Source organism: Lycorma delicatula, chromosome 1 (assembly GCF_047948215.1).
Source record: "Lycorma delicatula isolate Av1 chromosome 1, ASM4794821v1, whole genome shotgun sequence".
Classification (NCBI taxonomy): Eukaryota; Metazoa; Arthropoda; class Insecta; order Hemiptera; family Fulgoridae; genus Lycorma; species Lycorma delicatula.
In genome coordinates, this window is record NC_134455.1 from 30,212,774 (window position 1) to 30,226,256 (window position 13,483).

A 13,483-nucleotide genomic window follows, 5' to 3' on the forward strand; every position below is an offset into this window, starting at 1 on the left:
GAAAAGAAGAGAGTTTTTCTTTTTGTCCACTTCATTATATAGTTTAGCAAATGGCCTATTCTGTAACAGTTGACAATTAACTAGTTTTACAGCTTTGCAAAGAATTTGTTTGAGATTTTGTGGCAAGAGCATGTCTGTAAAGGAAGCAGTGTGTCCATTTTGCCCCTGGTAAAGGATAATTTTTTGTTTTTTCAGATATCCACTGTTCTTTACTGTTATCAACTTTGCACCATCACCACATATATAGATGGTCAAAATTTTGCCCATCTATGCTATAATACTTAGTAGCTTCATAAAAAACATCAGGAATACTGTTCTTTGCATGACATTTGTATTGATTTGCAAACAAAAACATATTTTCTTTGATTAATATGTCCGTATCACATTCATATCTCGCAAAACAAAAGAACTGAGAAATGTTAGCCACATCTGTTGATTCATCATAGTGAATATTAAAAAATTCACTTGCTGAATTATCTGATTGTGAACATCAGCAACCATGTCATCGATTCGCCTTGATATTATGTCATTAGAAAGCAAAATCTTTTCAACTTTTTTGATTCTTCCACACCTATTAAAACAGTGATTATATCAATTGCACCAGGCAATATGAGATTTTCTGTAACTGTATGTGGTTTGGACAACTTAGCTACTCTTAATGCTATGAAATAAGATGCTTCAAATGTACTTTTATCAATATATGGCTCTACAAATAGAAGCTTGTTGATTTCTCGAAGTATGAAATTTTCTTTCTAAAAATTCTGAGGGTTTGCTTTTATGATCCATATTTAGTTTCCAAGTGTTGAATTAATTTTGATGGCTTCACAAAGCACTGTGGTTTACCATTTATTGAAATAAAACCATAATTTAAGTAACTGTCATTGTACAATCTTGTCTTTTTACCAATCAATTGATTCACTGGATGTAGATGGCTCAGTTCATTTTTTCACAAATTTTTCCATTTTTCATAAGAATCTAATTAAAAAAAAAAGTTACACAATTTAACCGCACACTAAAACACTGAAATCTCAATAATTATTATTATTTTCAATGAAACTACACTTTTAAAAACTTAAATAAAGGCACCAAATGTGTGATTCGCATTCAAAACTAAAGTGACATTCTGCAATCCCTTAGACCTCTTTTTCACTACTGAGAGCATGATGTGTTAAATGTATCGTATGCATATTTGAACATGACTGTCACAGCAAATGTTATGGAAGCAGACCAAATTACATGGAGCGTGTACACAAGTTGTAAGATTTTTTTAGTGGATGATATGTATGAATGTAAATGAAATGTAGTCTCAGGTTGATCATTCCTGAGATGTGTGGTTAATTGAAACCCAACCACCAAAGAACACCAGTATCCATGATGTAGAATTCAAATCTGTAAAGTTGGAACCTGTAAATTGTTTAGGTTTGTACCCTTCATACATGCATGTTCATAACCAATGCTGTTAATGCACCTAGGTTTCATTGGATTGGGGTTGGGGAAGCCGCAAAATATTCATTATATTTTGTATTTATTTTTGGGATAATGGTGCTAAAACAATCGAGAATCACTGCTCTAGAGTTTCTTTATATAATGACGATTGATTTAGTTTTATAAAATTTAAATCTTTATGATGGGCTTTCCACTGTTCTTTAACAGAATTGTTGTTTGTAATCCCCAGAAATGTGTGATAAAAGATGGAACTTATCAGTCTGTCTTGTAATGACAGATTCTTCAACTAGTTGGGTATAAGAGCTCAGTAAATCTCCAACCACAATGGAAGCACAAATATATTAGTTGTATTTTAATTGATGCACAACTGTGTTCTGTCAATTTATTATTTAAATAGAATATATTCTTCCAGAAAGCAAACATTATATGTGTGTGGGTATGCAAACACATGCATGGGTATGGGTCCTTGTAAAAAAAATAATGAAGATGCGCTTGGGACTTAAGATAAAAACCAAGTAAATGGCACAGATGTGCCTTTACTTGTCAATATTAACACACAGTATCTTGTAACTTAAATAAATAAAATTTGTTTAAAAGTAAATAAATAAAATTTAAAAAAAATGAAAAACACAAAAAAACAGTTTCATTAAAGATGCAATGTGTGTCTTACAATTTGTTTCTATATCTTGATTTTTAAGAAGTCATTTTTTGATTTTTTAAGAAGTCAGCATGAAATGAATGATAACAATGCTAAACCCATAATGGGTAATGGGTGTTGCTAACCCAAAATTTAGCACTTAAAAAATCAACATAAAAAGTTATTATTTTTTGGTTTAATCTTTTTAATAATTTTTATTAAATTTTTTTTTTAATTTACTTTATTTAAAAATATATTTTTTTTTATCATAAATTTCACCTAGATAATTTAAGAAAAAAGTTGCTTACAAAAACACAAGCAAGAAATCTGCCTGCATCACGATAAAAAGAAAGAAATCAGAAACATGACATGAGAAAACCATTACCAAGACCACTGTAATTATTTTTTTTACTGCATTTATGTAAAAAAAGGAATACAGAATAACAACATAAAGAGCTAATAACCACATGCTAAGATGAATCTGGTATTTTTTATTTGTAAGATTTCAAAGTTATTTTCACAGTTTGATTATTTTCCTAATGATAACAGGATATATATTATTATATGACTGCAGAGATTAAAATTTTATTACTAGAGTTTTTTTGTTTTTTTTAATGCTATTTGTATCTAAAGGAATTTGCGAACTATAATGTCTTTTATTGTTTATTTATTAAGTTATACTTTAAAATTTTCACGTTAAACAAGCATACAAAGTTGAAGTATTATTAAAAATAGTATGAAAACAGTAAGTGGCAGCATTATAAAAAGTTAAAATAGTTTACATATTAATTCATTTTTTTAATTATTTGTAATCAATTCAATATTGTTTTGTTTATTACAGCAAAGAATTACACTATGCATCACTAGACCTGGCTAGGTCTAGTTCTGTTGAAGAGAGTAGTGGTAGTGCCATTAACAGTAGTAGTAATTGCACTCGTTCGTTGAGAAATCAAAGTTCAACATCATCTGCTTCAACACCAAGCCCCAACATTAATCAGAATCCAACTCCGATGTTGACATATGTTGAAATTGATTTTTCTAAGAGTAGTTCTAATAACACAAATTCAGCAGTGCATTGATATATGATATATTATTATTATTATTTATGTTAATAAGTAAATAGTAAGAATAAAAAATATTTTTCACTGTGAATAGGTCATCTAATCTAGTCTTGGAATTTGGCTTTTCATTGTACTATTCAGTAGTTGACGCATTTTTATAGCCTTTATTAAAAATTATGAAATTATAGTGTTGTTTATTTTACAGACCAAGACTATTTAAAGAAGGCCTGTAACAATACATCCTACTCAGGTGATTAATTTATTGTAAAGAAAAATTATATATAAACAATAATTATATACATGTATACATAATGGGACTTGATCTAGTGCATATATGCATATTGTATGTATTTATTAATTACAGTAGTTGTCTTGCTGTTCTGTTTTTTATCTTGCTGTTATTTATTTGCAGAATTATGTTATTTTATATTTTATGTAACACATGTACAGTAAATATTCATGAGCTGTAAAATAGAGAATTACATTTAAGAAAACCTGTTGTATGTTTTAATGTTTAATATATATTGTTATTTCTATTTTTATCTTATGTAAAATCTGTATATATTAATGATATAGGTATATTTAATTCTTTTCAGTTTTATTAGATAGAATATTATCATGTGAATAATCAGTTCATAATGAATTACCCTCTGCATTCATGATAATTTGTGTAGAATGTTTTCCTTGTATGTTATCTTCACCATCTTACTATATTACTTTCTCTTAGTCTAATAATTCCTCTTGTGCTTGTGTCATTTTTTATAATTAGGTATAAAGTTATCATTTTCGTAGACTAAACATAAGAGGTTGTTATAGAAAAAATAACTTTTATATATATTCTATTAAAAGTTTTGTTATCTTGAATAGTACTACTAAACTTGAAAAACCATGCCTATTGTCTTATAAATGTGCTTATTATATCTTCCTTAAAGATGATAATTTATCTAAATTCACTATGGATAAAGTTTTACAGAAGAAAAAGAGGAAACAAATTAAGATGCAAAAGCTTTTTTAAAATGTTTAATCTTTTATTAGAATTAATGAAGAATTATATTCACAAGTAGTAGAAACATAGTATATTTACCGTAAATTATTATATCGAAAACATAATTTAAATATAAAGGAATTTGAACTCTTATAGAAATTGATTTTGGTTATTAAAAAGAGCAAGAGCAAAAAGATTTTTTTCTTTAATTTGATCTGAAAAAAAGATTAAAAAGTCACTACCAACAATCCTGCATTACCTTAATGTTACATACATGCAAATCTTCTTTCATCTTCTCCAGAAAATTTTCCACGTGTCAGTTTTCCTGTGCAATTTGAATGCAAATGCTTATAAAACAAGTTATCTGAATTTTATCAAACATTCAAGAGAAGGATCAACTTCAGAGGCTCATAGGTAACTCTTGCTAACTGAAAAATTTCAGTCACTTCTTTTAAATTTAATTTAAAACTTCATTTTCTTGTTCTTTGTCTTCATCCTCATGGCTTATTAAATTTGGCCTATCTTTGTATCTTCCAGATCTTCCTCTATTAGTTTGTCATCATCATCTTGTAACACATCAAAGTTATCTGAGGCTTCTATTTCTTTGAAGCCTTTGCCGTCAGTTTTATGTGCCATTGATATAATTTATCACAGTTTCATCAGTACACATAGTAGGAATAGTACTAATTCCTACTATCTTCCGGCCATAATTTTCACCAACAACCATTAATTGTTGATGATTTAATTTTATCAATTTAATTCTTTTAAGTTCATTATCTGTCTGCAATATTGTAATTTTTCCAGCTTTGAATGACTGATACATCTTCCTCCAAATCATGTAACACCCTACTCAGCCATAGATATTATGCTTTGAAAGTAGTTATAATTCCTTGGTTTAAAGGTTGTAACAAAGCTTAGTATTTGGTGGAAGTAATAACTCTTCCATATTGGGATGATTAAGGTTTTCTAGATGTCCAGGCGCATTATCAACTACAAGGATAACTTTAAATGGCAAGGACTTTGATTTCAAATAACATCCAGCTTCTTTTACAAAAAATCAAACCATTCAGCAAAAACATCAATAGTTAGCTTTCCACAAAACAGGCAGGCAATTTTTGTCTTTCCCTTTCAACACCCTTGGATTTAGTGATTTGTAAACAACCAACAGTTTTAACATGTAGCCACTAAGACTGCCACAAAGTAAGACAGTCAGACGATCTTTTGCTACTTTAACTTTAAATCCTGATGCTGACTTTTTGTTTTTTAAAATAAAGGTACAAGAATATATCTTCTTCCAAAATAAGCCAGTCTTATCTGCATTAAAAACGTGATCTGGAGTGTAACTTTTTTGCATTATGAGTTTATAAAACACATTTGTGCAAGAGCTTACTGCTTCACGATCAGCTGATGCTGTTTCTCCTGTAATTTGAACATTATGCAATGAAAATCTTCTTTTTTTTAATTTTCAAACCAGCTTTTACTGGCACAAAACCCAGGTCTCTTTCAGTGATACTGCTTTCACCATCTTGCTGAACAAAATAATCGTATAAATGCTGTGCTTTTTCTCAAATTAAAACCGAACTGACAGGAATCCTTTTTTGAATTTTATCTTCAATCCAAATATTCAAAGCCCTCACATTTTTTCGATGGTATATCTGATGTAACATGCAAATGTAACTTTTGCCTATTGGGAAGTGCTTTCTTTTATGCATATCCGAATGTTTTCTTCCATTTTCTTAATGTACTGAACTGTTGACTCATTTACTATAAAAAAACCTTGCCCCACCACTTTTAAGCCGAGAAGTTTAATTTTTTTAATTAACATGCTTTCATTAAGGCATGACTTTTAATTAAAAGTTTTTTTTATTTTCGGTACATGTGGACATTTTGTATCTTGAAAAAGTAGATATATATTTACTGTATATATAACTACATACTGTACGTGTATCGTGAAAATAATTGATCCTAACCAAAAAAAAGCACAGAACTGAAGAAGCAACACCAGGTAAAAACAGTAACTCACAATGCTCCTTGTTGTTCACAATTTACTGTAGACTGAACAGATACACCCTCTACATTACTTTACCAAGACACTGTATGTTACTGATCTTTCATTTGGACAAGTCCATTTATATTCACGCAGGGGTGCATTGTAACAGGAAATGCGCTTATAGCATCTTCATGTTTTTTGAGTTCTGTCTGTTTTGTAATTAAATATTCCGCCAACATGGCATTTATTACATTGTTATTAAATTTGTGCAATTACTGTAATAACATACATATTTTACATGTACTGTATGTTTAATACAATATTATTTTACTTAAAATATCCTAGTAATACTGTATTGTGTTGTTTGCAAACTGGTAAAACCATGTTATGCATTTACTGTATGTAAATGTTTTTTTTTACAGTTGAAAGAAAGCAACTGCAAATAATTGAAACCGCGAAAGATGAGGGACTCATGTAGATGAATTAACCAGAAATTGGTCTGATGTTTTTTAAAAATTAAAATTTAGAATACTAAAATTTTACTCATTTTAGAATACTAAAATTCTTTGTATTAGTCTCAGTTGTAGGAAAAGCAACTATTCCAATTATTCCCAGCTGCTATTTATTTACTTTCTTCTTCTTATAATTATGTGAATATCCATCAGAAAGTTTTAGTGTAGAAAGTTATTAAACTGTTAATATCTTTAACTAAAAAATCTCAACTGTGAGCAATCATTAAGTTATGCACCCAACATTTATTTAGCTTTGATAATATGTGGGAAATGATTTATTTATTTTTATATTCCTGTGTTTTATATAAAAAAATTGAAGCATGGTACTTGAAAGAAAATAAGCGAGTTATTTATTAAAAATATACTGAAAAACTTTCATTGAATGTTGTAAATATGACAAATTCAGTTATGTTACTGATTTTCTGATGTATGTGTGTGTGTGTGTGTATATATATATATATATATATATATATATATATACATGTTTATTTATATATATTTCATGTATAGATGTGTATATTTCTTTTAATGAAAATGATCATTTCTGTAAATGAAAATGTTTCTTATATGAAAATTTTCATATCTTAAGAAGAGTACTATATAGTATAAATGTGTGCCTCTATCAACACTATTGTAAGAATGATTTGAATTGAATATATTGTTTAATTGAAAATAAAGACCATAAAGAATCTGTTTTAAAAACATTTTGGGGTTATATAAAAGTTACTTTACTTTATTAGGCATTTCACGATTTAATTTTTCTTTGTTTTTAATAAAATCATTATTTAAGGATTAACAAATGTTAATTTATTTGTAATATCAAGTAGCTCAAGAAAATAGTTAAAGAACAAGGAAAAGTTTTAAAAAAATTATTGTTTCAGTTTTTGGATTCTTGTTATTTTTTTTTTTAAATACGTTATAATTTTTTTTTTAATATATGTATTCTCTGTACCAACGCTTGATATTTCCTGATATTACTGATTTGGCTAACACCTGGTACACTGAACATTAAGCAAACTTTTAATTTTGTAATAATCCTTGTTCTTTTCTATACTAATAAAGGAAATTACTGATGTAATTTGCTCAAAATTGAGCAAATTGTTTTTATTAACAAAAGTAAAAAAAAGATTATTGTTGAGAAATGGTAATTGCCATGTTTCAAAGTTGCAGCTTTTCAGTTGAACATTTAAAAATAGATTTTAATGTAAATAATTACCCCCAACTGGATTAACTGTTTTAAGATAATTTTTTTGTTTCTCTCAATTTATAGTTAGCTAATAATATGCTGCTTGGGTTTTTATTAGTAATCAACTTTTATTCAAATAATTTTATGTTAATTAATCCCATATTTTGGATTGTATTAGTAGTTTAAAGCCTGGGTCTAGTTATAGTAACCTGGAGGATTTTTAAGATATTTAAAAAAAAATTACTGTATTTATGTAAACATGTTAAACAGATTTCATGTGGTTTGAAACATCATAAAACAGTTTAAATGAATTTAAAGAGCAAGCAATTTTTTGTTATCAAAAAAGTTATGTCTTGAAAATGTGTTAAAAATATGGGAAAGAATTTATGAGTATGTAAGTATGCTTTTCACACAAAAAATATTTTGACACTAAAATTACCCAGATTTCACACAGTTTTAAAGAACATAAGATAGATAGTGTTAAAAGATGTGTAAAATAAATAATCAATTATTTTATTTTTGAAAAAGTTATGCAGTCTTGAAATTAGGTTCCAAAAAAAATGTTTGACAAAATCTATTTTGGGGTCATGAAAATCAGTCATTTTTAGAGAAAAGATAATAAACAGTAAAACACAAAAACTCTGAAAAATAAAAATATAATATATACACACAAAGGCTGTCCAGAAAGTAACTTAAGTTTTGAAATAAAAACTAGCCAAATAAAAAAAAGAAATTTTATTATATACATTTGAAAGGAACAATCTTAAACTATTTTTCTACATAGTCTTAAATTGAGGCACTTATAACGATGCATAAGCTTTTCAATTCCTTCTGTGTGGGAATCTCCCGCTTTATATTTTGGCACCCATCTTGCACAAAACTTGTAAAACCAAGCTTCCCCGATGCAATTTTATGCTGTAAACTTTGTGAAATTTGGGGGAAATGTAGCAAGAGTTTTGTAATTGTAATGCGGCGATTTTCATCATCAGTCACAAGGCTAGGCCAACCTCTGCAGTCTTGAACATCATGAACATTGATGTGACCATTTTTAAACTGAATGTGTCAGTGCCTCACTCCACCATCACTCATTATTCCATCTCCATACACCTCACAAAGTTACTGATGAATTTCAATTGGTTTTAGGTTTTTTGCCAATAAAAACCTAATCACTGAACGCACCTCACAACTCATAGTATTTTCTATTGAAGTGCACATTTCAATAATTCACAATGAACAAAATAGAAAAATCACAGTCCACACGCTCTAACAGCTTGATACATACTGAGTGTAGAAACATTTGACACCAGGATGGCGGCTCTATCCCCACCCATCTCCATGCTAGGCACAAATGTAAGTTACTTTTTGGACCGCCCTCGTATAATATTACCAGTGAAAAAAAGTAGTTGTTAATATGTCAAAAGTTTAGGCACAAAAGCATTTCTTGCGCAGAGTAAAATTTCACTCATTTTAAAAAATAGAACCTGTAATAATTAATTTGCTAATAAAACATTAACATATAAAAAAAGAAAACAGATTCACAAAGTGGTAATAATACAGCATAAAACATAGAGACAAGAAATGCTAATGTAATATTTTGATCCTTGTTTCTGTAATTGTCCATCAGAGTATAGTAAAAGAAAGATTTAATTGTTGACAATGATCTAAAGAGCAATTTTAACGAACCCAGCAATAGTATACCCTGAAGTTTATTATTGAATTGAATAAGACATCCCAAGCTATTCTTTGGATCAGATCATTCACTCAACTTTTCCAAGTGTTAAATATTTGATAAATGGTGTATTTATTAGAAAGATTTTCTTTTTTTGAATGCACACTTTTAATTTAAGTTTATTATTCTTATTTTCCAAATTTACTATTTGTCTGTACAAATTTATGCAACTTGTGTTTTATAAGATCTTGGTGGACATGTTTCTCTGTGAGATTGAGAAATACTTATGTATTTAAACATTTATACTTAAAAAGGTGTTTAGTCATAAAATTCGTAGTATGTGCCACCGGTAGACCCCCCACACAATTCTGTAAGCTTTCTACACCTTTTTTTCCCCTACATTCCTGGGCCGGACATCCACTTAAGTATACTCGCCCCAGGAACGTGTCCATTAGACTATAAGGGGGCGTCCCCACCTACCGGTTTTACACCCGGCACGGTAGGTCAACCCCCCTGGTTCAGGATCTTTTAATGCCTGCCTCTAATCCCCAGCAGAAGAAGATGAGGTCTGGCTATGCTGTCCCGTCCCCCACCAGGAACCGGGTCTTGGTCTTTATGCCTTGCCCCTAACCAGCAGCGCCGTAACGCCCCAGAAACCAACACTACCAGCCAGGTCTCGGTCTTAACATAGTCCCATACACACATTCCCCAGGAGTCCCCACCCCATCACAGAAACCCGCATACCTAAGCATATGGGCCCTCCGAGGCAGGGCTGTCCTCTCTTCTCTACTCTTACACACCTACAAACCCTGGCGTCTAGACTCTTCCTCTTTGATTCTTAGTATGGTTCTTGCAATATTTGCAAACCATTCCCAATTGTTTCATTCATCAGCAGCCATTCAACCAAATTATATTATTAACAATCATTTCATTCCTATATTGAGCCCATTTTTGACATACAAACATTGTATGTTCTGCATCAACGACTTCATGGCAGTAAGTGCATGTGGGCGATGTTCTTATACCAAATCTGTCTAAATAGAAGCCGAAAGAGCCGTGCCCGGTCATAAGCTGCGTTGTATAATAGTCCATATTACCATGTTTTTTCTAACCAGGCGTCCAATTCCGGAATCAGGCGCCTTGTCCACGCATCAACCGATGAGCCAGACCAATCCACCTTCCAGTTGTTCCCCATCACTTCTTCAGCTTCAGTTTTAGTAAGTCCTGCTGCTCTGAATTTTCGACCCTTAATTTGAAGCTCAATTGGCGGTACAGACGCCAGGACACATAGCACATTGTATGATAAGAGTGCGGTATCCCGCCACCACCCCCAGTAGCACAATACGGTGCACACTTCGTAGTTTCTGTCTGTTTCTCTGGATGTTTATTGCTTCCGACCATACCGGGGCTGCATACAGCGCCGATGATATCATAACGGAGGTAATCAATCTCCTAACTGAAGCTCTTGGGTGGGATATTATGATTCGAGAACAGTCCCCTTATTGCTCTGATAGTGGGCCCTACACGCTTGCATATCATGTCAATATGAGTGCTAAATTTTAAACACTTGTTGAGCATCACTCCCAAGTATTTGGTGCACTTCACTTCGGTGATATCCTCCCTACGGATCGCAATATTGATACCGCGAACTCTTCTTTTTCCCGTAAAGAGGATACACCTACACTTAGCAGGGGACACCTCTAACTTATTCCTCTAAGAGACTGATTGGCTTTCGTCTCAATATCTAATTCACGGTCCTCCACGAGAACTGCTACATCATCTGCGTATCCTACAATTGTTACGCCTTGGATAATTCAGTCTATATATTTTATCGTAGAAAATGTTCCAAAGCAGGGGTCCCAACACTGACCCCTGCGGAACACCTCCAAATATCTGAAAAATTACTGTTCCCTCTATTGACCTGATTTCTGTCCATCTATCATTAAGGTAGCAGTTAATTTGATTAATTAAACGTGCTAATGCGCATCCTTTTCAGCGCCTCTACAATCACGGGCCACAGAACAGAACCAAACGCGTTTTTTATATCCAATGGAATCATCAAGCTTTCTACACCTAGCAGCGGAATTCATAACTTCATCTGGATTGAATCCCAGGTACACATTCAAGTTATTTTTAGGTTCCCCTCCTCATGAGTATTTAGTAATGATTTTTAAGAAAAAAAATGAATTAAAAATGTTATCATTATTCAATAACACATTATATCTCAATCACAACATCTGTGCAAATGTTAATGTTCAGTTTCAGTTTTTTTTTAATAGTTTAAGATTTACTTCTCTGATATTTGAAAGAGATTGCTAAGTGTTTTAGACAGATTCATTAAAGAGTAATTATTTTGAATTGAACCACTTTTATATAAATTTTTCTCCATTAATATATACTACAGTCTATAATACAGTATTATGTGTTGAATATTTTTGTTTGCAACACTTAAAAATATTATCAGTATGATTTAATTGCACTAAATATATATATAAAAAGTTGCATTTTATTAGCTGTACTACAATTGTTGAAAGTCAGTATTTGGGTAAAGATTGTCTTTTTCAGCCACTCAAAAAATTGTTCACTTAGTGAAATAGTACTTGTAAATTATATTTCATAATGTTCTTTACTCATGTGTTTTGGTTAAATATTAACCTTTTCATTAGTATTTAATCTCGAGGTATGTACAGTCTGAGAACAAATTTTGTTTTTGTTTTAAATTATAAAAAATTTAATTTTAGGGATTATCTACCTCTTCTTTAAATTTTTTAATTTATTTCTGCCGTACATTAATAGTATTAACTGAATTCTTATGAAATGTTAGAAATCTCTGATGTTGCAATTTTTTTATGAAAAGTATGTGCAATTTTACTTCAAATTAACAAAATTACTTCAATTAACAATTTTACTACAAATAGTTTTTTCATGTGATACTTTTTTTTTGTTTAACCTCTGGGTCCATGATTAGGTATTGCTTCAGAGGATGAGATGAATGATTTGTAGTATGTGTGTAAAAATGTCATACCTGGCTGGGATTCAAACCCGGGACCTCCAGATGAAAGGCCAAGATGCTACCACTCAACGTCACCGAGGCCGGCTTCATGTGTTACTTGCAACACAGAAATCTAACACACTCTTTATAAATAAATAGATTTTTCTTTTGTGGCTGTGTATGTAAGAACATTGTTATATTATATGGCATAATTTCTTTTTTTCATATTTAGGGCCTAAAACTTTCTGTGGAAGAGGATCTCCCACTTTTTAGTTTGCTTCTTACAATATGAATCTAATGAGGCTAACAAATTACTGCCTGCCAGGATGTTCTGGTCACTATTTCTTGCCAGCTTTTTTTCTGCAGAATGTACCATTCTTGTAGATAGATCAAGGAGAGATGTTAAAAAATCTATATTGTTTCAGATATTTTTATTCTGTTACATTACACATTCATCCTGTAGTTCAAAGACATTTGGGTTTTTTTTGGTTCAATAGTTTTTTTATTACATCTTGATAACAATATTAATTTGAATCGAATATTACATGGGTGTACTTTCCTAAATAATGCCACCTCCTTGGTTCACCAAATTTTTCTGTTTGGAGGATCTTTTTTATCAAATTTAATCTTACTACATGCTTTTATGTCTAAAATCAAATAAAATATTTCAGGGCTATATAATCCCAATTATCTAAGAACTGCTTCTAAAAACTCATAAAAAGATTTTAACAAGTTTCATTATAATTTTTCAGTTTTAGATCATCGCTTTTGATCTTCCTGGATTCTTGGTTATAATAAAATGTAACAAGTTAAAATAAGCATGAATCCAGTTTTTGAACATCAAGATGGTGTACTTAAGAAAAATTCTTTGATTCTTTTAATGCTGATAATTTTTCTTTTTCACTTGTAGCATTATCATCATAAGAACCAAATTTAGTTATTCATTTGCTTTTAGTTAACAAAACTTGTTAAGTTCTGCTTACCTGCTAGCCAGCCGTTGACCTG

At 30.6% G+C, this 13,483-nt stretch overlaps 1 protein-coding gene across 7 annotated transcripts in view; it reads left to right on the top strand.

The window, feature by feature from the left end:
- chico (insulin receptor substrate 1 chico) overlaps positions 1 to 11,840 on the top strand; it is a 150,523-nt gene extending 138,683 nt beyond the window's left edge. For all 7 annotated transcript variants that reach the window (XM_075382297.1, XM_075382279.1, XM_075382288.1 and 4 more), the window contains one exon: positions 2,925 to 11,840. In XM_075382297.1, the coding sequence (XP_075238412.1) occupies positions 2,925 to 3,162 (238 nt within the window). In that variant the 3' untranslated portion in view covers positions 3,163 to 11,840. The remainder of the gene's footprint in view (positions 1 to 2,924) is intronic.
- The last annotated feature ends 1,643 nt before the right edge of the window (positions 11,841 to 13,483 follow it).